Below are 26,743 nucleotides of genomic sequence, written 5' to 3' on the forward strand. Positions count from 1 at the left end.
AGAAACCCGAATACCTAAGTTCCCGCCGTTCGTTTGAATTTAACCGACAAACGGACAGGTGGCGTTACTTGCAAAGATTACAACGAACAGTTCGATCCAGACGTCAATATTCAATTTTAGATATTGATCTTTGAACAAATCGCTGTGAGATTTATCGCATCTTAATATTACTCTAGATCGTAGAAGTATGAACGTGATACAAACAGACAAACCATTTCAACCACCGAAAGCGAGACCGATGAACCAAACTAGAGCTCGCGAGCAAGCATTTGCCGTACCTTTCCCAGCAGAATATCGTGCGTAGTGATTTCTCTCGACATCTTCAAATTTAGTATCGTCTGCATATGCGCGCAAAACTGTCTTTGCTTACGATCATTAAATTTTGCATATCGTATTTTCGTCTAGAATCGAGATTAAATGCGAACAATAGACCAGCAACAAATTGGAGATCAGCGAGTTCGAATTACTCGAGAAGCTCGAATCGCGGTCGAAATTTAGGCAGAGTACGAGACTCAACATCGTCTTTCTTAGTCAGCAGCTCGCGTAACTATGCTTCAAAGTAAATAATCTGTCTAGTTAAGCAACTAAAAGATCTGAAATTTGTCGAGTAATGTATTTGATTCTGTGTCGGTTATACCCGGTTTCGATAGGTCAGGCAAAAGCACAAAAACCACCCCAGCAATTGGTTCAAGCACGAATGAATCCGGCGGCGTGATTCTCGGTGAGTATCTCTCTTCAATTCTCTTGGATTCTCTGGCAAATTGAAAATACATGTATATATAGGAATACGAGAATCATTTCAGCGGTAACGAGTGGTCGAGGGGATGCGAGGACTGAAGTAGGAATGGCCGCGTTAGATATCCGATGCCCGCATTTGATTCTCTGCCAGATCTGCGACTCCCAGACATACACGAATACCTTGACCAAATTATACGTGATCGATCCAGTCCAAGCAAGCATTATTCTTTTACTCTAAGTGACCAGAATTCGAAAGATCGAAATTAGAGCTCTCAACGCGGTTTGCAGGTTTTAATGCCGGACACGATGTGCGAACGCGTCGCAGGCAAGAATATGCTTTACCGTTCGATTGTGGAAAAATTTCCGGAAATACAATTAACACCGATATCACGAATGCATTTTAACGACACGATCGGCTTGGAACGGTTGCGAAACTTATGTACCGCAGAGTATTCGTCCGTGGAGCTCTTTATCAAGCACAAGTATGTTTCTGCGCGCACTTCTACGTGTGGACTTTATCGTTACAGTATTCTCGCCATAATTGTCAAGCAGATCTCTACCGTAATTGACACTCGAAAGACTTGAAATTATAATTATTATAGTGTGAATACTGTTTGCAGGTATTATGCGTTAGCCGCGGCCGCTGCTCTGTTAAAGTACGTTGAATTTTCCCAGCTTATTATTTACTCACCGAGATCGATGCGAATTGAATTTCAAGGGTCACCAAATACTACCAGTATAGGTAAGTTCAAAGAGGCATTGGCGAGACAGACAGTTATTTTAATTGTTTCTCGATAAATGATAGATCTGGAAAGCGCGCGAAGCTTGGAATTGGTTCAGTCGCAATCCGGTCAACGGAATGTTAGTTTGCTAGGAATTCTTGATCGTTGTTCGACGCCGATGGGTAGAAAACTATTGCGCGCCAACATCTTGCAACCTCTATGCGAAGAGCGCGCAATAGTTAATCGACAATCTTCGATCGCCGAGCTGGTATCGAATCGCTCGTTACGAATTATTCTTCAGGTAGTGTAATTTATTGACTGTTTAGCCAATTCAAAAGTCCGTTCCAGCTGATGCGTATTTCTTTCATTGCTCTACAGCCGCTTATACGCCGACTTTACGGCGCGGATAGACTGGCGGGTTTATCGACGACGCCCATTTCTCATGAAAATAGTGTGCAATGTGCTGAACAAAATTTAAACTATGTGCTTCTTTTGAAAAACATGTTGGACACTGTTCCGGAGCTTAAAAAGACTCTCGAAGATGCTCAGACAGATCTTCTACGACAGATCCGAAAGGTTTCTGTCCGCTTTCTACTCAAACTCAAACTTTCGAAAACTTTTTGAACCTTACTCAATTTCTTAGAGATTGGAGAATCCTCGATTTCGGCTAATGAGGGAACGGATCCTCGAAACGATACATCCGGACGCGAGGTTCGTGGTAGGATACACATCGTCGAACATGCAACGTTGCTTTGCCATCAAGGCAGGAATCAATGATTTATTGGATGTAGCTCGACGAACGTACTGCGAGTTGATCGATGATATGAAATGTGGGTTCAACGATCAAGTAGACAAACTATTAAAATTCTCCGGAAATATGGTCTTTGCAACATGAAAATCATTTTCTGCACTTACTAATTTATTCATCTCATTTCCATGTCTTGGCAGCCATGGTGGAAAATTTGGCGTCGAAATTCAAATTACCTCTATCCCTGGGATGTAACGGGACCCAGGGATATCACATCCAAGCAGTTCTACTGCGAAACTCGAATGTGGAAACATGGAAACTTCCAACCGAATTTATCGAGGTTTGTGCACAATTTCTTTGATCCGATTACCTATACCTTTTCACTTTGATCTTACATTCACAATTGGTCAACACGTTTAAAATTAGGTACGGAAAAGCAGGCGTGTTTACACGATGACTACAACCGCACTCGCAACATTGAGTCAGCAGTGCAAGATCGCTTCCGAAGAATTGCATTTAATGAGCAACGTGTAAGTATTTAAGTACTCGTCTCGTTGCGCGTCGTTGAGCGCATTGGTTGGAAACACCAATACCTTTATTTATACCTATACGTATATGTACTATACCAATGACAGGCTGCTCTGCGACTTGCTACAAAGTATTCGGGAATATATTGATTGCCTGTTTCAATTGAATGACGATGTGGCAGAGTTGGATGTAATAAGTTCTCTCGCTCAAACGAGTTCTCTTCATGCTTATGTCAGGCCAACGTTTGGATCCGAGCTGGAATTACTCGATTCCAGACATCCAGTTTTGGAAACTTTTGGTACTGACGATCCTGTACCAAATAACATTGTATGCTTCCGATTTAATTTCAACTTTTTCACTCTACAGAATTTTATAATAATGAATTTGTGTCTGTTTTCTGTCTCAGAGTGCATCGATACCTTGGAATTTTCATATAATTTCCGGACCAAACATGAGCGGCAAGTCGACCTATCTCAAGCAAATCGTTTTATTGCATATAATGGCACAGATTGGTTGCTTCGTGCCAGCAAAGAAAGCAACTTTTCGTCTAACAAATCTAATATTCTGCAAAATAGCTGTTCGCGACGATATAGAATGCAATGCTTCAACGTTTGTTCTCGAAGTAGGTCCAAATTTATTCGCGCTACATTTATTCTTTATGTTTTTGTTTCTTTCTTTCGTTTCAATTTATGTTTTAGATGAAAGAGGCACAATACATGTTAAGATTGGTCACATCAACCTCTTTAGTTGTTTGGGATGAACTATGCAAGGGAACTGCGATTGAAGAAGGTGTTTCGATCGCGTGGGCTATATGCGAATGGCTTTTACACACTACAGCTTTCGTTTTTGTTGCAACACATTTTTCTTACTTAACTAGACTAGCAGTCTTGTACTGCAATGTAACCAAGTAAGTCACTTTATGAAGCTAATTTCATAATTTATACTCTTATATTATCCACACGTACACGGAACGTGTCCATTCAGTACTTTCAAAAAGACCCTTCAAACGTATATGTCATGAAATCTGATAATTGGAAAATAAAGAAAATATTCTATATCTATTTATGTCATGCAAAATTCATTATTGGAAAGCTGGAGAACAATTTATGCGTGCCGCGTTTATCGTAAAATACAATGTAAAATCTAATTAAATTAAAATAATCAATTTTTTCAAGACGATAGCAACATCTCTTATGATAAAATTTTGAAGCTTCGTCCAGGGGTCTGTACAGCGCCAAATCATGTAGCGGCAAAACGTTCAAACTATTAGCTAAAATCAACTGTTGATAATTTTGTCTACGTGTTTGAGGGTTTTGCCGCTACATGAATTGGCTCTGATTTTAAATTTTAACCCACGTTTTAATTTCATTCAATTTCATTGCTTTACTTTAAAATACAATTTATGAAGAACTGAATATTAATATTAAACTGAATACTATCCAAATCTATTAAGGAATATTTTATCTATTCGATGCTAAACGAACACGTTACGTAAATAAAATATACGTACATCGGGCTATCGATTACGAATTACCAGATTCGTTTTGAACTGTTTTAGCCACAGCTTTGAAACGATAAGAATGCAGGACTCATCACTGAACGACGAAAATTCGCACCGATACACGTATACACATCGGCTGAAATTTGGTGTGGCAACTACGAACGATTACGGCATCGTTTTAGCAGAATTGTCAGACCTACCGAAATCTGTCACAGAACAAGCGCGAAAATATGCTTCCGGAGAACAAGTGGTAAGCACGACTTGCATCCATGCTAAATACCGTGTACCAATTATCTTTTTTCCCAACAGATTGCCACTAATCAAATTTCAATCGAAACCAATACCTGGGAACACAAGTGCTACCGTATCATCGCTAAAATGTATCAGCTTCTTAAAAAAGAGGGCGCAAATGAAAACTCCGACTATAGAGGAATACTCGCTGATCATGTGGAACAGATAATGAATCTTCGAATTCAGGACGCTAACGAGAACAATGAACATGCGGTAAAGAGAATTGAAAAGACGACGAATGACGCTAACCGAGTTAATACGGAAGCAACGACTAACCAATTGTACTTAAATGAGCACACGTCGACAGATACTATTGATGAAACTCGGTCTCATGAAAATATGGTTACTAGAAAAATCGAAGTTTCTGATTCTTCGGATCGTTTATCGCTCTATAACAAATCGATCGAGAACCAAAGCGAACACTGCCAAGTTCGAAATGAATTCTCATGCGATCATAATCTCAACTTCAGCGAATGTCTTGTATCGCGCCAGACATCCTTTAATTCAGCCGGGTCCCCGCTCTTTCTTTCGTCGCCGGGCATGATTAATAATTTAAAATTTCAATCCAACAATCAATTTGAAAAAACCAACGTGTCGATTGACACGTTAGCCGACGAGACTGTTGTTTTGTCCCAACCGCTTACATCCGTTTGCTGTTCACCGTTAGTGCACATACCAATATCATCTACGTCCAAATTGTCGAATTCGAATCTACACGAATATTGTTTGTCTGATTTAGACTTCGATCTTGATGTAGACTTATGCGAAAGATCTCAAGCCTCTATTTCTTTTAACGTGCCATATTTTGAATCGGACGGATCAATCGAGGCAGATCAGCCGATCTTACGATCTAGTTAAACTATTTTGATTTTTTATTCAAAATTATTCTTTCTATGCGTATTAAATAAATTTAATTATATCATATCGTCAGGTTTGATTCAAATCTTATTCTTCATTCTGGGTCTTCTTACTCAAGTGGAACTGATGATCACAGAATAAAGACAAAAGCTTTGCTGATAGCAGATTCCATCCTTAAATCATATTGATCATATGGATCATTGTATATGGTTTAAGATGGCATCTACCCTTATCATGTACTACATACCATGACTGCATATGTACAGTAATACCTCAGGTTTTGTACGATTTTCATATTTCCCATAGCTTTTCTAAGCATCCCCACCATTTTACTGCGCATCCAATCCGTAGTGGACTCTGTCTCACAATTTGTACTCCTATTCTCGATAATAAAGCTAACAGTAGGACCTTCTAACCAGTTCGCTTTACCAAAACATCGTCGCTACCAGCGCCAACCGTCAACAACCACCATCTTGAGCTACCTCTACCGTTTCGACGAAATTTAATATGTACAATCTTTTATAGTGTTTAACCTCTTGCTCCATAGGAGTTAGGTTAAGTTTACTAAAGTAAAACCAAACTATGCACGTATCGATACAGTATAAAATATTCGAATCATGCCAAAAGTTTCTTCGGCAACATAAAATAGAACAGTTGAAAAATGTTTCTAATGAGTAAGAATTAATCATTGCTCTTGTCGTGGCAATCTACGTAATTTCTGGGTGACAATTGGTGAAAAGATGTTGACGCGACACACAATAATCGCAGAATCTAATCCGACCGCAACAGTGCCAATAAATATTGTTGCCACCGAAGATGGTCGAACGTTATTAGCAATGACAGGTAAAAAGTTGTGTTGATAATACTCAAGTATTTGCAAGTGAATCTGTGAATGTTAATTTTTACAGAAGACAAAGATGGTCTATTGGAAGTCATCGCGACTCCGGTTACGCTTATTGGACATAATGGTACATCCATGTCATTGATGGATGTAAAAAATCTTAATAGTTGTTTGATATTACAACCAGTATGTTTATATTCTGTCTTTTTGCAGTACTTTTATAGAGAAGTATCATAGTTTCTAATATAAAGATATTTTTCAGTCTCCTTTTCAAATTAATTTGGACAATGGCGAGAGTTCAGAAATTGAACGATCCAAGCAAATTCTTCAAGTTGACTCTGATGTTCCCCAACGAATTAAAACCAGAGTAGATTTAGGTACAATGCATCATTTTCTTGATAACGAATCCTTAGAACAAGAAAAGAGCAACAAAATTTCTAAAGAGAAATCAACAGCCATGATTACAAAACCAAATAGTCCTGGACGGCCCAAAAAGAACAGTGCTATTTCATTGAAAGTAATTTGATATTTATGTTACATGTGATTCTTTATTCATTTTAGTTATGTCTCATAGTTTATCATACTGTATTTATGTAGAGTCAGAGAAAAAGATTTTAGTAACAAACCCAGTTGTTTAATTTTAGGGGAAAGAAAGTTTAAGATGTGACATATGCCAGCAAGAATTTACCAAACAAGCTCCATATAGAAAGCACATGGAGAATCATGCAGAAGAAAAGCCACACCGTTGTCCAAAATGTTCAGCATCTTTCAATGTACCGGTAATGAAAAGTACTTTTTCATCTTGGATAAACTCTTTAATAGACATAAATTACAATTATTGAGATAACTCGGCATTTCATTCTTTCAGACCAACTTTACGCTTCATATGGCTACACATAATTCTGGTGATCCAAAATGCCCAGAATGTGGAAAAAAGTTTACAAGAATGGCCAGCTTAAAATCTCACATGTTGTTACACGAGAAGGAAGAAAATTTATTCTGTACAGAATGCGAAGACGTTTTTTTGACTAAAGTGAGTTTTACGCGAAAAGTGTAAAACCCTGAAAGTATTCTTCTTAATAACAGGCTATCTATTATTATCACAGACTCAATTAGATGCACATTTAAAACTTCATGGAGAAAAATGGACAACAGAAGAAGCCAGGAAATGTAAACTGTGCAATAAGCAGTTCAGACAACCGGCACTATATCGACTTCATATTCGTGAACATTACAGAGTAAGGTGCAACTGACGTTTCAATTAATCTATATCTTTTAACATGTTATTATCTTGTAGTTACAGACAAAGGTAGTAAAGCAGACAAAAAGAGGGGCAAAACATAAAACAATGTACAAATGTACAATATGCTTAAAGTCGTTCCAAAAGCCAAGCCAATTGATGCGTCACATTCGAGTGCATACTGGTGAAAAACCTTTCAAGGTAAATTAATTTCATTACCGACCTACGCAATCTATTCGCACTAGTTTGCAATGGTTGGATTCGGTTAGGATCTCCGTTTGACTCGATTTTTATTGAATTCCTCAGTGTACGGTGTGCGGCCGTGCATTCACGCAAAAAGGTTCTTTACAAATTCATACGTGGCAGCACAACGGTATACGACCACATGCCTGCGAACTCTGTGACGCCAGGTTTAGTCAAAAAGGTAACATGCATGCGTCGTCGATATCAAAACGAAATTCAAATGAAATGTATTTGTTCGATAATTGCACGTCATTTCGTGTTTACTTGCAGGCAATTTAAATGTTCATATAATGAGAGTTCATAACGTACCAGAGGAAGAGCCTATATACAGGTGCAACTATTGTTCCTGCGTCTTTAAAAAACTTGGCAGTTTAAATGGCCACATGAAGCGTATGCATACAGGAGTGAACGAGGTAACGCGGTAATAATAAAAGCACGAATTTACTTGAGCATACCAAAAAATGTGAATGCGTTCATAAAGCGATTTGATACACGAAATACATACAACTTTCAGGACAGTGCTACCATTAGAATTTCCGAAACAACGGACACCATGGAATCGGACATTCGAGCAACTGTGAACAACGTTATAACACAATTGGCATCTCTGGAATCGAATACAGACGAAGTTGGAAAACCTGATAATTCTGGAGAGAATGGATCATTATCAAATGTCCCTACTAAAAAAGATATTCTGCAACAAGCCCTGAAAAATAGCGGATTACCTAGCAAAAACAAAACTTTTTACGACAGTTCATCGGAAACGAAAAAGTTGGATGCACGCACAAATTTTGTCACCTTACTGGACAGGGCACCGGATAATGGTACTAGGTAATCCAGTCTAGAATATTCACAAAGGATATTAAGTGTGCGTTTATACTTACTGTTCGCAGTTTGGTTTTCTTCTCAATTCGCATCACCTCGGGATCTATTTCATTCATTCTTTTATCTGCATTAATATTTTCGTTATTGTAGAAAATACTTGACAATAAAGCAACGGTGTGTAGGAAATGTAAGATGGTACGCATGTACCTTTTGCCATAAAGAATTTAAAAAACCATCAGATTTGATACGACACCTACGAGTGCATACGCAGGAAAAACCATTCAAGGTACGAGGTCAAATAACAAATATTTTAGTGTTATTCACGTATTTTTGTATTTGTAGTGCACGCACTGTTATCGTTCGTTCGCTTTGAAATCTACCATGATAGCGCATGAACGTACACATGCAGGTACCAAGAGATACGCTTGCAGTACTTGCGATAAAACGTTCACGTGCCACAGTAGCTTGATAATTCATACAAGGTGAGTTCGTTACGTTTTACTTTATAAAAAAAATGATCTAAATATCGGCGTTTTGTCACAGATCCCATGGGAACTCAGATGACTATTTTAGTATATCGATTGATAATGATAACAGTATTGGTATCGATCACAATCACGGTAAAGATAATGCTGATATTGATGCAACACACAATGTTATCGTTCGTCCCAATGATCGATCGAAAATAAATGCAAGCAATAAGCCAAAAATGTCTCCAAAAACGGAGAACTTCGCGTCTCAAGTGGTTTTGCAGGAGCCATTAGTAATCAGTGACTCCGGAAACAAGATATGCGTGGTGCAGATACCTTCAAAAAGATGTGTTTACGATGCGGCAGTCGATCCAGCTAGACCACATAAATGTTGGGTGTGTCATGCAGCATTTAGAAAAATAAGTCACTTGAAGCAACATCATCGACGACACACTGGAGAACGTCCGTACAGGTGTTCCAAGTGCGACAGGTGCATTACTTATCTCAGATGATACAGTTACTTGAAAATATCGAAGGGATATTGTTATTTTCCCGAAATATGTTCTACTTCTTTTATTTTTCTTCCTTGCATCAATTTATAACGTATTATTGATTATTCCTTACTTGCTTACTTGTTTCAGGCGATTCACGTCAAACAGTGTTTTGAAATCGCATTTACACACGCACGAAGACTCCAGACCTTATGGGTGCTCCATTTGTACCGCAAAATTCTCTACACAGAGTAGCATGAAAAGACATTTGGTTACTCATAGTAATAAACGACCCTTCATGTGTCCTTATTGTCAAAAAACATTCAAGACTTATGTTAATTGCCGTAAACATATGAAAATACATAAACACGAATTAGCTCAACGGGTACGGTGTGTTTATTGTAACAAGCGAAAGTTTCATTGTAACCGTAATGAAATCAATTATTAACGCCAAATCACCGTTTCTGTTCCTCTTGAACGATAGCAACTGGAGCAACATAAACTCGGGTCGCAGGATGAGATTGCAAACAAATTGAATACAACGGAAAATTCTAGACAAGAGATAACATCAGAATTTCCCTGCTGTTCTTCTCCTAATATCTCTGCTGGTGACACAAACGATACGACTGCGAGAACTGATACCGACACTGTCGTCGCAACAACTTCCACGTTTCCCGATAATCTTCCACCTACTTCGGTCGATGTATCTTTTCACCAACGAATGGAATCAAACTTTCCACAAACTTTTCCGCATCAATTTCAAGGTGTGACTGAAGCAAAAATTATCATGCGTATTTTGGGGCTTGTACCCACATATGTGTCTACATTGAACAAGGAAATTATCGGTTTTTCAGACAATATGACGGAAATAACTGTGACAAATTTAGAAAATCCGCAGATGTTGCATATTGATGAAAGCGGATCGGTTACATTACCAGTTTATTCGACTGATCAAGCTCTAACACCGGTATGTTCTTCATTTTGTTTTTACTTCTTTCGTTGCCTAATTGCGTGCTCTGTTATTTTCGTTATATCAGAAACAACAACAAAGAAATATCAACGGAACACGATCATTGTATTTGCGTTCTTCTTATAGGAGAGCATACAAGAAATCGAAGAAACATTGAACCAACAACTTTTCAACATTAGAATGAACCTTAGCTTGGGGAACGACCATTCAAAACATTCGTGCGATGACAGCGAATTGCAGAATATGAAACTACAACATCAGCAACCCGCATTAAATGTCATTTATACGGGTAGCAACAATTCTAATAACGGTACCAACACTGAGCAGTCTGGAGAGCAAGTGTTCACGTCGAATCTAGATTCATTCGAAATGGATCATATTACTTTACAAGTTAGATAGAGATATAACACAATTTTCATAATACCAATAAATAAAATTACAAGGAACATTATTAGTCAAGGAAGAAACATTTATCTTTCAGCCGGAAGCTGAAATGACACTGGATAATATAGGCCTAGATACAAATAATTCGACTAGTATGGCAAGTATATTGCCGCAAACCGTAAAAGGAGAATTGTCGAATCAACTTGCCATTTCTGCTGTGTCGTCTGAGAATTTGACAGATGGTCACCAAGCAAATAGATATATGCAGACAGTTTTGTTAATTTCCGAGGAAAATCTTCCAGGAAAAGTAGTTACAAACAACCAATTGGAAATACGTGACGCTGAGAAGGATACGAATACAACGTTTTTAACGTAAGTAGCTACTCACTGTTAGCTTTAGAAGACGTATACTAGCAAAAAATATGCATTTTACAGAAAAGAATTTCGGAAAATGCCCAAGCTTTCGTCAAAGGCTCAAAGAGTCTCATTACCCTCAGAAATCCCTGAGAACGACGAAATCAACGCGAATCAATCCCCTCGAAGAGTGTCTCTATTACAGTGTCATATGTGTAGTCAACAAGGATTCACAGCAACTAAGTTGAAGGTGTGATAAAAGCAATTCATTCACCGTGACGATCGGTTAACATGTCATTTCTGATTAAAGGAACACTTGAAGATCCATCGCGGGAAGAAGGAATATCAGTGTACGGAATGCTCTTCGAGATTCTACACGAATGGTGGATTAAATAGGCACTCTAAGATACATATAAATAAACAGTAAGTACTTGAGCCAGGTTTAACGAAATGAAATCATTGGTAACAATTGTTATCTTTTCACAGGCATTGGAAGTGTTCATCATGCGAAAAATATTTCACTAATAGAACGCAATTGCGATCGCACAGCAGAGTTCACGAAAGCTTCTTGTGGAACGAGAAGGAAGTTTCAATTTTGTCGCAAATACGGGCGACGGTAGATAATGAGTCATCGTTGAATGATATTGTGATAGACTCGGATTCAACTGTGTCTGAAAGAGTTCTGCTGGATACAGTTGCGGAACGAGAAGTAATGGATCGAGTAGAAGTAAGTTATCAATACAGTCGACTAGTACTATGATTATGTTGTCACTTCATCAAGAGACGAGAGATAATCATAGAATAAATGTAAATGTTTCAGTACATAGCAATGGAAAAAAAGGAACAAAAGGAGTATACGAATAAATGTAAATTTTGTCCAAAAACATTTCGTAAACCAAGCGATCTCGTCAGGCACGTTCGCACGCATACAGGGGAACGCCCATACAAGTGTGATTATTGCAATAAGAGTTTTGCTGTAAAGTGCACCTTGGATTCTCATACTAAGGTTCATATCGGCAAAAAGACGTTTCGTTGTCATGTGTGCAGCAGTTTGTTCGCAACCAAGGGTAGCCTGAAAGTTCATATGCGTTTGCACACCGGTAAGTCTGCAAAATATCATCTACTATTTATAATATCCATGTATTACTATAATTACATTTAACTAATTTCGTACATAGGTTCGAAACCTTTTAAATGTCCTATCTGCGATTCGAGATTCCGAACCTCAGGTCATAGAAAAGTACACTTGTTGAAACACGCTCGAGAGCACAAAGGTACTTTTAAGAGGAAACCGAAACATTTGAAAGTCGCTGCCATTGCAGAAGTTGCTATGGCGACTAATTTTGAAAAACCTGACGATGCAGAGCAACAAAAGGTATGCAGCTACGGACAAGAGCAAGAACAGCGTAATAGTCACTTCGAGCAAGCGTCACAAACAACAGATACAGAATACTCAAATTTACAAACAATTAGCGTCGAAACGACCGCTTCGTGTTTAACTGATCAAATCACCTTCGAGTCGGAAACGACTGTTCCAAACAACAATTCGATACTATCCGTAAACGAAGGTAACCAATTGGTTGCCAATTTACATTTTCTTTTGACTAACGGTCTCGTAACCATACAGACCGAAGAGTCGTTACTACCGCAGCCAACAGTAACTGATAATACTTTGCATCAGCATTCGACCGTTGCCGCTGACCCTGTCTGTACATCGATAATAAATATTTCACCAGAGATCACCAGCAACGATCAACAGCAAGATATTGCTGTTAAAGAAACTATTCATGTGGAGAGCACATTAAAAACACAGCTATCGTCTCCGTATCAGTTACAGCCGAATAATTGTCTTTTAACTAGTATTGCAACACCATCACAGATGGAACAATTTGGAAAGGTTGCATCCACCGAGAAATGTTTGTCTACAATAGAGAAATTCTCCACCAAAGGAAATTCATCAAAGAAAGAGTGCGATATTTGTGGAAAAACATTTACGAAACCGTATCAGGTTGAACGGCATAAACGAATTCACACGGGTGAACGTCCATACAAGTGCGATTTATGCATAAAGTCGTTCGCTCAAAAATCCACTTTGCAAATGCATCAGAAACACCATACGGGCGATAGACCTTATCCTTGTCCACAGTGTGAATATTCTTTCACGCAGAAAGGAAATCTTCGTACTCACATGAGTCGCGTTCATCGACTGAATGCCGTCGACTCGAAGAAAATTAAATATAATCAACAATCGTTGCAATCGCTACAACGCAAGTTTCCTCAGAATAATCTGAGTGAGGTTAAAAGTCTGAATTTAGACGATATACCATTCATTGAGTTTCTTAAATAACGTTCCATCGTCATATGACTTTAAGAACTTAACATTTTTTTTTGTTTTTTTTTTCAATTATTGCTGTTGTTGCTGCCGTTATTATTTTTGTCCATTGAAACATCTCGTCGAAGTGACTTACGTAAAAACTTAAGTTTTCCGGAGATCAGCAATAGAGACAATAATACTCTCATCGTTCTTCTTTTACGCATGAGATAAATGTAAAGCGTCGACGATGTCGTTGTTTGATTATATTTCCATAAGAAAAAAAAAACATTAAATCAAGCACATTTTCTATGTACAGAATATACACACTGGTATTTGTATAAAAATAAAAATAGATTTCTATTGTGTGGTGTATGCATTCGAAAATGAGGGAACCACCCTTCTTTACTAACAAAGCCAGTTGTTAATGTTTATAATTACAATTAGCCTCGGTTGTTGGACAGCCGTTTGGATGATGTTCGTGAAACCAGCATGGCTTCATTTTCCTTTTCAGTGATGTTCCCCTTTTCTTTGATGTCTTCTGCATTTGTTTGCCGGGTATTCGAAACTCAACTTTTCCTTGGGTAACTCGAAACACATGGCCATGATTTTTTAGTAGAGTTTGAAGACCTCCGCATTCTTTACGTAATCGTATCAAAGTTTCGCGTGGAATTGATTCGGCGAGTTGTCTCAATGTGAGACATCGACCGGCATTCCAAATCTTTGTAATCGGCCCATCGAGTGATATCATGCGACCATCGGAAAGCAATTGATTCACTACTATGTCAACGATGTCTGCAACCAACGTTTTCTCCAGTTGCGTGCAGTTTCGTACTTTTTCTACCGCGTCTCTCGGTTTAAAATTACAAATCCATCCATTTGCCCGAAATGACTTCTCTTTGTCTGCATCCACTCCCGTTTCCGCATTGTCATTCTCTTGTCGAATCAATATTGTTTTCGCACCGATCATCTCTTGAATACGATGCTCTACCGTTTCTATATCATCCTCGTCGCTGTGTCTTCTTTCCCATCCAATTAAACAGATTCGTTTGGTGGAAGGGATTCTTAACTTGTCGATGTACATTCTAAAACCGCATACTTCGCATACGTTTTTTACATAATCGATATACTCGGAGTACTGACTCCTTGCAGCAGAGTACCTCTGATATTTGGTTCCGTCAAGTTCGTATGGACAACAAGGCAACAAGAAAACGCGACAATTGATGGAACTCCGCGCAGCGATCACTGGAATCCACGGTGTTAATTCATCCGAATGATTGCCTATTATCCAATCATAGTCTGGATACACTGTTTCAGAAGATGGGATGATGGTGCTAACCTGCGACAAATTACGTTTTACTTCTGCTACCGCTTCTTTATGCTTTTCAGTGGAATTTTTTTTTAAAATCAATGAATATGTTACCTGCAACGGTGTTTCTAATGGGTATAAATCCCAAATTTTCCTTCTGCGTAAATCGATTCCTAGACCACGATAACCCTCGCTAAATAAGATGTGTACGAGTAAACCATTTCCACAGCCCAAATCCAAGAAGGATTGTAAATTTGTAATTCCCTTTTCCAATCTTTCTTTTTCCCATAATAATAACAGATAAGTAGCAATCGCGATATCTTCGTAAACAAATTTCTTTGGATCTGTATTTTCCGGCCAATTTTTTATTAACTTTACACTGTACTTTTCTTTCAACTTCCAATACAGTTCCGCATATTTTTCTGCAGACACGAAACCTAATGATGGTTGTTGATGCGCTGCTGTGGTTTTTGGTTTGTTGCCCATCCACTTTAGCAAGCATGGAAAAAGCTTCTTTTCTAACCAAATTATACTAGGATCGGATATTGTATTTTTCAATCCATTTATACTTATAGAAGTGTTACCATTTTTTCTTTGTTGAATCGTGTACGCACACATAGGGCCAAGAGATTTCTTATGTGAAAAGAATGATTTGTGAATGTTTATCACTCGATTTTCTTGCTTTTCTAATAATGAGAACTCAATACCAGAAGAAAATATATTTGGTATTCGAGGCAATTGCTTTCTTAAATACAAAACAGTTTTACTCTCAGATGTTGCATTGCTAACTTTGTCTATGATATTTAAAGCTTCCAATAATCTATTTACATTTATACAGTCCACATTGGGGAATGAAGTTATGGAAGAAAGATTCAAAGCTGAGATAGCCTGAAAAATATCAGATGTATCGCAATTTACCTCAACACGTAAAATTTCAACACATGCTAAAAGTCTGCGATTTGCAACTTGGGGATTATCACACCAAATATTAATTGCCTTCCAAAACTGAGATTCGCTAAAATTAGTTTCCAATTCTGTCAGTATTGTAAATTCCATTTTGATAACGTTATTGATGTTGCTCACATTTTTTGACAATAATTGAGCTCCAAAACAATATCAAAAAATTATAACTGAAGAAACACTTTGTAATCTATAGCTCTTTAGATTTTTCTATAGCTGTTGTTTTGGAATACTAAAAATGAAATGAAAAATAAGTTATAACAATGTAACAAAAATTAAATCCACTATGCATTACATTGACCAATGTTTAAAATGAATAACGTATACGTACCTTCTTGATAATCCATTCCATGTCTTGTACGGCTTTCTTCATAATTTGCTTTACACGTTCCTCATCTGGTTCAACAACGTGCTGCTTAAAACTCTATAAATGTATAAATCATAAATAATATCTACGTAGCACGTGCAGACTGTTCCGATAAAAAGAGTACGAAATTTAGGTTAATTACATATACATCTAGTATTTGGAATTAGGCACATGTACATTGATTACGTTTTGTACTTCAACTAATTCGAAAACATAAAGTTCACCTGTTTCACGGAATGTTTATAAAACTGTTGAGCATCTTTTGGCAATCTTTCACATTCACGCAGTAAAAACTTATACAGTAACTTCGGGGAATTCAAAGCAGTTTCGCGCAATTTTACGCTAGCCATTATTACGAAAAGTTACCTTTGAAACATAGAATACGTGCTATTACTATTCTATGCTTAAAATAGGAGAACTATTAATAACGCTATTTGGCGGCAAAATCTGTTAAATTGAAAAGGGAAAAAATTAAATAACACAGAATCAAGTGAGTGAAAATGAAGGTTCTTGGTACTAAAATATTTATAGATGTTTAAAAATCTGACACAACAAAATTATAGCTGCAATCTCATAATTATGGCGAGTAATAATTTCTACTGTTGCGTAGCTTTGGGTGGGATTTGGGGAGTTTTGCGTGGTTCGGATGTCCGTGGAACACAAAAGTGTTCTGCTTGTGAAGGATTTGTTAAAATTATGTAAACTAGTTACACAAAAATTGTCTTTAAAACTTTATTTCCTGGATAACGATGTTATCTCCAAGCCTTCAAAATAAAGTCTGTGTATTTTTCCGAGGAATCGAGTTTTGTTCCTGCGTTCCTTTTGGTTTTTCCTTTGTCCAATAGGAAAATTGGGGTCCTCTAGCTGGTTGCTGATTCGTCGGATGGCCCGTCTTCCGGTTGCAGATTGGTGGTTCGACGGTCGCGTGCGGATGGGAGTGCGCGGTAGTCGAGCACGCAGGGGTAAAAGGCCCGCCGAAATGAACGGTGTGAGGGTGTGCCGCGCGCGAAGGTTTCGGCTCGAGGACTGAGTAAGAGAAAGGTCAGAGAGGGTTCCGAGAAGTCCTTGTCTAAAGATTTACGACGTCCTGTACTTGAGAGATCCGGGTTTGTTATTGTGGCTCGTCTAGTTCATGTGAAATTGGAGAGGATCTTACGAGAGGCTACGTGGCTTTCTCTACATTCCTCGATTAGTCTCGTTAAATAAAAAAAGGCTCAACAAAGAATTTCGTGGGAACTCCCTCATTATCTCCTTACATATTCTCAGTTATTCCTCTCGGCCGATACTGTATCTCTATATAAATATACGATATAAATCTGTATTTATATTCGAATTTCCCTCCTGTCGGCATCAACTAAGTTTATGATTTGCATACCCAGAGGCGCTTATTTATAACTACATTTGCGTGATCACGCAACAATGATAGTGGTTCGTGACAAGTTCCAATATTTTGTTATGCATGACGCCACCAGTCACTGCGTTGTAGGGATTACGTGGTACTACTGCGTGTACCGGTTATACCTTCCAGTATAACGTTCGGAAGATCGCTTCGATATTTGTGATCGAAGGCCAGCAGTTCCCTACACCGACTGCAAGGCAGTGATCTTCCAGGAGGGAAGGACTCTGTAATTGGATGAATACACGTTCTCTCTATCACCGTAGATTTATTGAGTATATTACAATAACTGTAGGCTAAGCGTTAGATTTATAATAAATGACTGCGCGATTACAAAATGCGACTGATCTGACCTAGCGCCAGAATACGAATGTTTCACGCTCGACGGAACACGAGCGGCAACGGTTGGTAGCAAGTGCTGCCAACCGTGTTACCAACTGATTGTTGCGGAGCCGCCTAGGGAATTCGGGGTAAAACCCCAGATTCCCCACAGCGTGTCGTGTTTACATGTTGGTATTGAAAGTGGCTATAAATTTGAGCGATTTACCACTGTATGTAATGGCGCTGTGCAATGGCGCGGCGTAAACAAAAGTTACTTTATATGGCCTCAGAAACCCCTCATTTTTCGAAGTTACAATAATTTTTCATACACCTTGAATGCAAAAGCCAATCTAGCAATCTAGCATCTCTCGGACACCTCTTTAATCACTAAAAAGAGAGAAAGAGAGAGAGGGAGAGCTTGTGTCTAATGTATGTACGTAAACATAATGTAGATTAATGGAACTGTGGAACTTCGAAAATATTTATGTAATAAAGAGGTAGGCCAATTCTGACATACATATGTACATATTATTATTATGCATCTGATGTTGTACAAAACTAATATTACTTCGTGAGAATAGTATTGATTATTCGTATTTATTATTGCTATAACCTGCAATAATTTGTTATAAATAAAAATTTGACATTATTATCTGTCCCATTGTTAAATAAGCTTTTTTTGGATTCTACGTTTTTCGAGCTTTTAATTCGACCTTTGACAGAGAGAGAAATCACTAGGAATACGATTAAAATAATAATCGATCACAGCGACGCCGTTAGGCTTTGATTAATATAAGATTTTTCATGAAATGTACAATGTTTCACAATGATGATATATATATTTGAATCAATCCGATTTCAGGTTAAGCATATGTTAAGGATCACATAAAAAAAGTTCCTGTACATAACCTGCACTGGATGATAAACATTTTTTTTGTGATTGCAAAATATCTGCATACAAAAGTGGATGTTATTATTGACAAACTATACAATGTTTTTGATGTACATAGATGTGTGATAGAGTCCTAATTTTTGCTTAAATGTTGCATAAAAAAGTTTAAGCAATAATGGATGTGAGCTTACTATTTAAAGCCAGCGTGAAGACGGTAAGTCTTCGTAACAAGGATTTAGGAATTGTAAATAATACTTTGAACATAAAGAAAACAAAGCCCAAAAGTACATTTTTTTTAAAAGCTCAAGCAGTTGTTGTACAAATTTCTAAATTACGTCAATTTCTATTAGAAAACCGTAAGGCTTATCTGAATTTTTCAAACTATTTATCTTATTTACCAAGTGTGTCTGACGCGGATAGAGATGAAATAGATATTGGAGCACAAAAAATAATGACCACCTGTTCGCAGTTAATCAAAGAATTAAAAAGAGAAGTAGCAGACTCTGTAGTCACCCATCAGAATTTGGAGCATAGAGAAATAATGTTGCTTCTGATCGAGGATTATCTGAAGAATGTATGCAAGATATATTCAGAACAAAAAGCTATACGTGTTAAAAGAACAATGGAAATAAGGAAAATTGCAAAATTAGAATTAGAAACAAGGCCTGCAAAGAAGGTACAACTTGAAACGAAAAGATTATGTGTGAATGCAAATGAAAAATTAGAAGAGAAAGAGGGTAGACTCAGTTCAAGTGATTCTAATCCTCTGAAGATTCAAGAAATAAATGGAGATGTTAATTCTTTAATATATGAAGAAGAATTATCGCCTGAAGATATTCAAGTATTTGAAGCAGAAAATGAACAATTGTACAATGAACTTAATACAATAACTGAAGAAGTAAAGCAAATAGAAAGTAAAGTGGTACATATTGCTGAACTTCAAGAAATATTTACAGAAAAGGTTTTAGATCAAGATAAGGACTTGGATAAGCTAATGACCACAGTTGTTGGATCCACAGAGAATGTCAGAGAAGCCAATGAACAGATCAGACAGGCTATTCAAAGGAATGCAGGACTTCGAGTATGGATTCTTTTCTTCCTTTTAGTTATGTCATTTTCTCTATTATTTCTCGACTGGTACAACCCATAAAATAAAGAAGTGTTTCGGTAATTTTATTAAATAACATGTACATACACTCAAAGAATGTTGTACATTATTTCCAATGTTGATACATATAATCTATTCCAACTTTAAAACGACAGGAAATCAAGGTTTTGCCAAAATATGTCACTGTATTTTATCCCCAAAACATTTTACATACTTCCTACAGCTTACATAATAAAGTTTTAGTATACGTATATATTTACTTATATACACACATTTGCATCTCACGCAAACATTTTTGTTGTTTCATTGATATTTGGTTTAACAGTAAATCGCATTGTAAACAAATTATGGGGAAATATTCTAAATATTTTTAAGATACACTTTCTAGTATCTTGTACAATTTGAAAAAAAAAAATATTAACCTTATTTTAATTCGAAGTATTTATATAGGCATTTCGCTTGATATTGTGTTTTTCATTTTCACTTAACATATACCCGCTACATACATACATGCATACATATATATATGTATGTATGTATATACGTGTGTGTACGCATGTATGCATGTGTGTGATGAATAATTAGAGGAATTTTTATAAATGGGATATATATTCAGCACACACAAAATGTAAGGCGAGTAGATTTAATGACCTGCTCGTACATTTCCAAGTAAAAAAATATTTACAGGACGTGTGCCATTCGATATCAAATTTGATATACAGGTTGTATAGAGGTCTATGTATTCTTGTATGTAGTCGCTTGATTAAAGAATAGCAAAACTGTCGACTAAACGCTCATAAGTTTCAATTACCATATGAATCGAAAAGATTTCTCCTAGTATCCGTCAGTTACATTACATTTAGAAGAGAGAACAGTTGTATCTTTTGCACAATTTTTTAGACACAGACAATGGTTCTATTACAGTTATAGGCTTAGCTTATCTCGTCGGATATTTGCCCTTAAAATGTATCAGTTGCCATACAAGTAAATATATTATCTGAACACTACGAATATGCTACGTACAACATGAATGAAGAGAAGCTAAAAAATAAAAAAAAACGATCTACCGTGTTATTTACATTATTAATGTAAGTGATCGTAATTATTATTTAGATTCTGTTAACGTTAAAGTTTCTTCGGGCAATGAAAGTTGCCAGAAAGAAACACGTTGATTCTGTGAAATAGTATTTTGATTTCACTGATAAATGCATATTCGTAGGAACGTAAAATTGAAAAAACAATAACAATTAATTGACATAAGTAAACGATGAAGAACCATGAGATCTTCTCTTCTCTAAAATTACAGTTAGTTTCTTATAAAAATGATTTCCGATTTGAAATTCGATTTCGATTTATACAAAATGTTACAAAATTCTAACGTCTATAACTATTATACGTATGATAAGCGACATCATATGTAATGCACGTTCTTAGTTTCTGCTTATCGAGTCATAGTAAGAGAAACCTTTGCATATCCGGATATCCATATATCGTACACAATATTACCATATAAAATATGCTTCGATATTTCACTCATAAATATTAAATTTACATAGATTTCTTTTGTTAAAACATACTTGACTGTAAAAAAAACTTAATTCTTAATGGTCACTCACCGAAAAAATAGATTTCCAATATTGTGGGCAAGTATCAAAGCAATACTTAAAGTAAAGTATCAGTGTTACTTTGTAATCCATAAGTGCTTAAACAAGTAATTCAGAGTAATACAATGAAAGTAAAAATTTGATAATATGTATATAATAATATGCAAAGACAGGTTGTTCTTATCTGTCCTTGAAATAAAAAGTATATTTTCGACAACTAAAGGTACCTAATTCTGTATGTAGTTATATTTATAACGATGTTGCGTGTCATATCGACAGAATTTCCCTTCTATTAGGCTTTGAACAACCCATGTTGTGGAAAGCAATGGAATTTGTAATTCGCTGGCTTTTCCTACCGCCCACGATGGACATGATCTGTTTGTAAGAACTACAGTTCCTTCCGCAAAGCCTTCCATTGTATCTGAAATGATATTTAGGTCAATAATATTCTTGTTACTCTGTAACTAATATTAACACTAGTATAATCTGATTAGTGCTGAATATCGTAGCATTTAGAACGCAAAAGAGAACTGACTGCTATACCTGGTTTATCTGCCAATAAAACAACAGCACCCGCGTTCTCGCAAATTTTCCGCCAAAATGTGATGAACAATTTTTCAGACTCTATGTTTGGAATTATTACGACAACATTTGTCAGTGGTTTGTTGCTGGATCTTTGAAACATTTCGACATAAGATTTCTTGTCCAAACTCCATCCTGCAGGCAATTCATCCTCAGCTGGATTTACGATCTTTCCCTATTAAATAAAATATATATTTATTTATATATATTATTATATTATATTAATCGAATGTGTCATGTTTAGCGTGTATGTTATTACTATTTTGGGCTGTAATTTAGTAACTGAACATTGCGAGAGCGACGATGTAATACTTGCCTCTTGACAACACCTTATGATCCAATTGTGATTATAAGCGGGTATACCGACTGAAAGACATAATAAAGTCTTTGCAGTTGTGTTTGGCACGTTAGTTATTAGCTTTGTACTTAAATATTCATCTTCTGGAATATCGTTGAAATCTGTATAAATTTTCCCACCACCAGCTGATATCTGTGCAATCAATCTGTCTCTGACAAAGGGCTTCTTCGACCATTCCTCTTCGTTTTCTGTTCCTGGATCTGAACTACAATCTTTGATATCAGATTGATATCGGTCGAGAGTTTCTAACGGTGCGCAGGTCAAGATGAAGGACATGCCTTTGAACAGATTTGAATCTTTACTCGGTATTGGGCCAAAAGTAGTAATAGTTTGTTCGTCGTCGATCTTCTTTTTGCTCCGTGGCTTGCTTTTGATACGGCTCTGTGGTCCCTTCACGATCTGTTCGTGAGGAGTTCCAATGATCTCTGGCTGTACTCCCATATAAGTTGTTTCATCTTTGATCGAAAAGTTCGAGTCGCTGGAAACTCCGTCGCTCTCGAAACTAGGTTTCTTATCCTTCGTGGATGTCACACCGGATACAGACGGTTCAGCTATCAAATGTTTCGCTGATGACGTAATCTGCGTTATTTTTGACTTCGGCGTTGAAAATACGGGAGTTCCGATTCTTCGCGAACGCCTTTTTCCGTCAACCATATTGTCCAAAGATACCTGTCCTGAATGCTTGGGCGTAATTGGAAGACTCTTAGTTTCCGAACTCTGTTCTTCTTTCAAAACTTGAGCTTGATCAGAAGACAAGAAGATATCCTTAACTTGAACTTTCAGTTTCTCCCCTTCATCCGTTTCTACTGTATAACATACTTCGTTATTTACAGTGTGAACATTTACAATTATACCACACGATCCGTAATCGTCGACGCTAGTGGTAGCATAGACAGATAAACCTTCTCTCAAAACTTTTGGTATTGTTATGATAAAATCTTCTATAAGTACTTTATTCTTCCCATCGTAGAAATTTACTTTATACTTCGTTTTCACTTTATCGATAACTGTACCGGGATAATAATTATTGTCGGACCATTTAGCAAATACCTCCTTTCCGATCAGATCGTCTACTATTGTCGGCAACGCTGGTTTTAATGAAGTGTCTACGGTACCCAAGGTAGTATGCTCTGCATGCTCAGTTTTTAATTTTTTCTTGCCCGGCGTGTTTTCTGTATTGTTCTCCACATTGTTCTCTATGTTGTTTACCGTGGGATTGTTGAAAATTTTCGATGAAACTTTGTTGAATCCATTCGATTGATTACCCATGTTCTTGCTTCGTGGCCTTTTGACCGCTTTGCCCTTCTTCGAGCTTTTTGGAGTTTGCGGTTCGATTATATTGTGTTTTACTTCCGGAGTAGAGGAGCGAATCTTTTGTAATTGATCATCTATCCTTTCATTACTCACGTTATACGAATCAATACCGGCGAGTTCGGCGTTTACGAAATTCAAAACGCTTGTTGTAAGGAAACGACTATTTTGCCACTCATTGCTGAGTCGTTCGTACGCTTCATCCATAGCTTGCTTGTCATTGATTAAATGCATGTCAGGAATATGTTTCTTCGCATGTTTCGCGGGTGCTTTTGGTAAAGAGAAATTCGTACTGTCTCGTACCGCGAGCTTTGCTGCCAATGATGCAGCGCTCGACACAGAGCTCAATGAACTAATGGTCGACGCGAATGAAAGTCTAGATGGATTCAAAGGATACATCTGTGGATTACTGTTTATAGATCCAGGGGATACATCCTTATTATCGTTACCAGAAATGTCTGCTAAAGAAGCAGAGGTATCGCTATTTTTCTGTCGTATCAAGGTAGGCTCAGCGATAGCTTCGCACTGTACACCAGTGATTTCTTTGCTCAGAAACTCTTTTGTGCCTTCGTCGACTTGCAATAAACATTTCATTCGAACATATATGCTTATCTCTCTCTCTACTTGCAAAGCTTTTGCTATAGAGCTACTGTGAGTTAGGTTTGATTTGCTTTTGTCATCGACTAAATAAACATCGGTTTCATTGTCGCTTACGCTCAATAGGAGGTCGGCGTTATCCGAATCTTTCAAACATGCAATTGGTTTATTTTGTCTACTTATATTCTGCACAGACGTGGAAATGTTGTCCACTTTCTCAAGTGTAATTGGTATATCATTGAAAGTGTCCGACTGCAAACTCGACGTACTGTCTGTGTCGCATCTTTTAGATTCGCTGCTTCCATTCACGAGTTTGTTATTAGATTTCATTGAATCGAGTAACGATTCTTTACCCGTCCCTGTAGACTTATAACTGAATTCGTTGCTGCTTTTAGAGTCGTAGCAACTTTTGTATACAGTTTCAGCCTTTGAATCGTCCGAAACATGCTTACTGTCTATTTTCACATCAGAATCTTCTTGCGAGGAATCTAGTATTATTTTCTCTCCATCCTCGTCAATCTCTACCAATTCTTTGTGCTTCGTTTTAATCTCCTGAACTGCGCTTCTATCGTATATCACTTCTACGCTCATTCTAGGCTTAGCTGCATTATTAGAATTTACGTTGGTACACGGTTCACTAGTTGTTTTATTAAAATCCAATATTTTTTCGCCTTCACTAGATTTTTCTTTCAAACTAGCGTGACTTGTCGATTCAATACGATTTTCTTTCTCATCTGTATTTTCGTCTTGTATTTTTTTAGTATGTTCTGTGCAACTGCTTGAATCTTTAGCAGTTTCCAAATCTGTTATGGTTCTAGCATTCTCATCTAACGTTACACTTTCTATTACAGCTGCCTTGGAAGACAGTGTATCATCTTTCTTTATATCCGTTACAACCATTTCGTTTTTTTCGTCATACACTTTCTCAGCTTCTTCAACTATCTCAATTTGCTCGACTTCTTTGTTTATACGAACTTCTTCTGATACCAATATATCATTAAAGTTTTCATTTTTATCTACGTCTTTTACCTGGGATTCTATATGAGTTTTAGTGACATCTTTGGTCGGCTTTTTGTCATTAACGAGCTTTTCCATTGTGCTTTCCAAGACTTCGTCCTCAGTTATATCTTGAGTTTCCGCAATTATCAAACTAGTATCGATGCCATTGTCTGAAAAGTCTGGCTGAGTGTCATCAGTCTTGATAAATTGGCTTTCCTTTTCCTCTCGCATTTCTTTCTCTTGATGCACAGATACATCGTCATTTGAAGATGTTCTTAAAATCTTTTTAGGTGGTTCGTCAAAGGATTCTGCTTTCCGTTTCAAACTCGTTATTCCTTCTGCACTGATCTCAATTTGTTTTTTAGATGGTGAATAAGTATCAGGAGGTGTACATTCTATAATGTCCTCTTCCTCGTCTTCCTCCGCAGTCTTCTCTTTGTCAACAAGATTCTCCTTTCCACGTAAGACATTACTGTCACTCTTTGCTTTCTCCTCCTTTGTTATCTCAAGCACATGTACGTTTTCTGTATTCTCTTTCTCAAAGGTTTTGTCTTTGTCAGTATTACTTGGCTTACATTCTGCAGTTGCAACATCGGATGCGTTAGTTGTACTATATCTGATACCAGATGAAGCATAACATGTTCCATCTTGAGACTTTTCTTCTTTATCCGAAACAGCATCGTCATCAAAGTCTACCAACTGAAAGTTTTGACTCTCGTTCAGGCTGTCGGTACTATTAGCCATAATATTATGTTGTTCCAAATTTTCCGACTCGATATTATTGCTACCTATTATACAGTTCTCTTTCTTCTCTGATTCCGACATTGTTATGAGCTACTCTGTGAAGTGCTAAAAACAGAAATGTTCAAATGAAAATTTTCCAAGTCCAAGACTATCCTAGATTGTTCTAATTAAAAGTATTGAATTACATTACGATAAAGTTTATCGATAGTTTGAACCGAAATTCAAGGACACCCTATATAAAGATGCAGTGTTTACAACAAGCATAGAAGGTTACGGCGGGAACGTCATGTGATCATGACAATTTCGTGAAAATCACGTAGCAGGAAGACTGAACCTACCAAAATTGATCATATACAGTACACGCTGGTTTTACGAGCGAATTATTTTTGCCAGTTTATCTATGTATTAGATTTGCCGCCGGGGCCAATTCGTTCGCCGGCCGACGAGAGCGGGAGCTCATATATCTCTCGTACTCACAACTTTTTCGTCTTTCCCTTCTCGTCTTTTCCCGCCAATTGATCTTAATCGTGTCACCTTTTTTGATAATGATCGCAGAACTCGCGTTAATGAACCGATCTCCCATAGAAAATCCAACAAGAACGCCACTTTTTACTCAGAAAAGAACACAGGTCATAAAACGCCATCGCTACTTTCCCATAATCATAGATTATGTAATTTTA

General features: G+C 37.2%; 6 protein-coding genes across 13 annotated transcripts; 3 read left to right on the forward strand and 3 right to left on the reverse strand.

Moving 5' to 3' along the window:
- Positions 1-187: 187 nt before the first annotated feature.
- On the forward strand, positions 188-5,285 carry LOC144475120 (mutS protein homolog 4). Its single transcript, XM_078190699.1, has 17 exons — positions 188-296; positions 406-559; positions 651-721; positions 804-952; positions 1,027-1,220; positions 1,359-1,480; positions 1,544-1,761; positions 1,839-2,036; positions 2,104-2,290; positions 2,409-2,548; positions 2,635-2,738; positions 2,844-3,063; positions 3,143-3,358; positions 3,435-3,643; positions 4,295-4,484; positions 4,547-4,741; positions 5,268-5,285. Exons 1-17 carry the CDS (start codon positions 188-190, stop codon positions 5,283-5,285), a joined length of 2,694 nt encoding a protein of 897 aa, XP_078046825.1.
- Positions 5,286-5,840: 555 nt separating this feature from the next.
- On the forward strand, positions 5,841-13,881 carry LOC144475310 (uncharacterized). Of its 3 annotated transcripts, XM_078191088.1 has the most exons (23): positions 5,841-6,229; positions 6,295-6,413; positions 6,490-6,744; positions 6,872-7,006; positions 7,096-7,260; positions 7,334-7,465; positions 7,525-7,668; positions 7,774-7,891; positions 7,981-8,123; positions 8,225-8,541; positions 8,686-8,821; positions 8,878-9,017; positions 9,079-9,495; positions 9,647-9,881; positions 9,981-10,260; positions 10,351-10,463; positions 10,593-10,856; positions 10,948-11,222; positions 11,286-11,454; positions 11,515-11,627; positions 11,691-11,931; positions 12,025-12,304; positions 12,383-13,881. In XM_078191088.1, the coding sequence occupies exons 1-23, from the start codon at positions 6,127-6,129 to the stop codon at positions 13,549-13,551; spliced, it is 5,463 nt and encodes a 1,820-aa protein (XP_078047214.1). In that variant the 5' UTR covers positions 5,841-6,126; the 3' UTR covers positions 13,552-13,881. The 3 variants fall into 3 exon arrangements, with proteins under 3 accessions (XP_078047214.1, XP_078047213.1, XP_078047215.1); XM_078191087.1 differs by having other exon boundaries at positions 9,981-10,463; XM_078191089.1 differs by lacking the exons at positions 5,841-6,229; positions 6,295-6,413; positions 6,490-6,744 and having other exon boundaries at positions 6,890-7,016; positions 9,981-10,463.
- On the reverse strand, positions 9,384-15,880 carry LOC144475316 (putative tRNA (uracil-O(2)-)-methyltransferase). 4 transcript variants are annotated; one of them, XR_013494849.1, is made up of 4 exons: positions 14,939-15,880; positions 13,957-14,854; positions 9,630-9,738; positions 9,384-9,525 (listed from the first exon to the last, which is right to left on the reverse strand). XR_013494849.1 is itself a non-coding variant. In XM_078191102.1 (3 exons), coding segments are annotated over exons 1-3 (1,842 nt in total). In that variant the 3' UTR covers positions 9,625-9,736. The 4 variants fall into 4 exon arrangements, 2 of the variants coding, with proteins under 2 accessions (XP_078047228.1, XP_078047227.1); XR_013494850.1 differs by having other exon boundaries at positions 9,401-9,525; positions 9,638-9,738; XM_078191102.1 differs by lacking the exon at positions 9,384-9,525 and having other exon boundaries at positions 9,625-9,738.
- LOC144475319 (LYR motif-containing protein 9-like) lies at positions 15,879-16,529 on the reverse strand. The gene is made up of 3 exons (XM_078191104.1): positions 16,376-16,529; positions 16,116-16,208; positions 15,879-16,016 (listed from the first exon to the last, which is right to left on the reverse strand). Exons 1-3 carry the CDS (start codon positions 16,499-16,501, stop codon positions 15,975-15,977), a joined length of 261 nt encoding a protein of 86 aa, XP_078047230.1. The 5' UTR covers positions 16,502-16,529; the 3' UTR covers positions 15,879-15,974.
- Positions 16,530-18,087: 1,558 nt separating this feature from the next.
- Positions 18,088-20,970, forward strand: Syx18 (syntaxin 18). Of its 2 annotated transcripts, XM_078190159.1 has the most exons (3): positions 18,088-18,365; positions 18,731-18,974; positions 19,230-20,970. In XM_078190159.1, the coding sequence occupies exons 2-3, from the start codon at positions 18,936-18,938 to the stop codon at positions 19,908-19,910; spliced, it is 720 nt and encodes a 239-aa protein (XP_078046285.1). In that variant the 5' UTR covers positions 18,088-18,365; positions 18,731-18,935; the 3' UTR covers positions 19,911-20,970. The 2 variants fall into 2 exon arrangements, with proteins under 2 accessions (XP_078046285.1, XP_078046284.1); XM_078190158.1 differs by having other exon boundaries at positions 18,089-18,365; positions 18,731-20,970.
- Positions 20,971-21,452: 482 nt separating this feature from the next.
- Positions 21,453-26,713, reverse strand: LOC144474828 (uncharacterized). Of its 2 annotated transcripts, XM_078190157.1 has the most exons (5): positions 26,402-26,713; positions 22,371-26,168; positions 22,016-22,229; positions 21,700-21,893; positions 21,453-21,570 (listed from the first exon to the last, which is right to left on the reverse strand). In XM_078190157.1, exons 2-4 carry the CDS (start codon positions 26,142-26,144, stop codon positions 21,700-21,702), a joined length of 4,182 nt encoding a protein of 1,393 aa, XP_078046283.1. In that variant the 5' UTR covers positions 26,145-26,168; positions 26,402-26,713; the 3' UTR covers positions 21,453-21,570. The 2 variants fall into 2 exon arrangements, with proteins under 2 accessions (XP_078046283.1, XP_078046282.1); XM_078190156.1 differs by lacking the exons at positions 21,453-21,570; positions 26,402-26,713 and adding an exon at positions 26,249-26,391 and having other exon boundaries at positions 21,692-21,893.
- Between the last annotated feature and the right edge of the window lie 30 nt (positions 26,714-26,743).

Source organism: Augochlora pura, chromosome 9 (genome assembly GCF_028453695.1).
Source record: "Augochlora pura isolate Apur16 chromosome 9, APUR_v2.2.1, whole genome shotgun sequence".
NCBI lineage: Eukaryota > Metazoa > Arthropoda > Insecta > Hymenoptera > Halictidae > Augochlora > Augochlora pura.

Bases quoted from the DNA above. Each gene is read 5' to 3' on its own strand.
- LOC144475120 (XM_078190699.1), top strand. From the start codon at position 188: ATGAACGTGATACAAACAGACAAACCATTTCAACCACCGAAAGCGAGA. The intron at 2,037-2,103 runs GTTTCTGTCCGC...TCAATTTCTTAG, and splicing joins TTCTACGACAGATCCGAAAG to AGATTGGAGAATCCTCGATT. The intron at 3,644-4,294 runs GTAAGTCACTTT...GAACTGTTTTAG, and splicing joins TTGTACTGCAATGTAACCAA to CCACAGCTTTGAAACGATAA.
- LOC144475316 (XM_078191101.1), bottom strand. From the start codon at position 15,880: ATGGAATTTACAATACTGACAGAATTGGAAACTAATTTTAGCGAATCT. The intron at 14,855-14,938 runs GTAACATATTCA...AATTTGTCGCAG, and splicing joins CATTAGAAACACCGTTGCAG to GTTAGCACCATCATCCCATC.
- LOC144474828 (XM_078190157.1), bottom strand. From the start codon at position 26,144: ATGTCGGAATCAGAGAAGAAAGAGAACTGTATAATAGGTAGCAATAAT. The intron at 22,230-22,370 runs GCAAGTATTACA...TTTATTTAATAG, and splicing joins TCATAAGGTGTTGTCAAGAG to GGAAAGATCGTAAATCCAGC. The intron at 21,894-22,015 runs GTATAGCAGTCA...ATATCATTTCAG, and splicing joins TTTATTGGCAGATAAACCAG to ATACAATGGAAGGCTTTGCG.
- Syx18 (XM_078190158.1), top strand. From the start codon at position 18,936: ATGGATGTGAGCTTACTATTTAAAGCCAGCGTGAAGACGGTAAGTCTT.
- LOC144475310 (XM_078191087.1), top strand. From the start codon at position 6,127: ATGTTGACGCGACACACAATAATCGCAGAATCTAATCCGACCGCAACA. The intron at 8,822-8,877 runs GTACGAGGTCAA...TTGTATTTGTAG, and splicing joins CGCAGGAAAAACCATTCAAG to TGCACGCACTGTTATCGTTC. The intron at 10,857-10,947 runs GTTAGATAGAGA...TTTATCTTTCAG, and splicing joins TGGATCATATTACTTTACAA to CCGGAAGCTGAAATGACACT.
- LOC144475319 (XM_078191104.1), bottom strand. From the start codon at position 16,501: ATGGCTAGCGTAAAATTGCGCGAAACTGCTTTGAATTCCCCGAAGTTA. The intron at 16,209-16,375 runs GTGAACTTTATG...ATACATTTATAG, and splicing joins ATAAACATTCCGTGAAACAG to AGTTTTAAGCAGCACGTTGT. The intron at 16,017-16,115 runs GTACGTATACGT...TTTCATTTTTAG, and splicing joins TGGAATGGATTATCAAGAAG to TATTCCAAAACAACAGCTAT.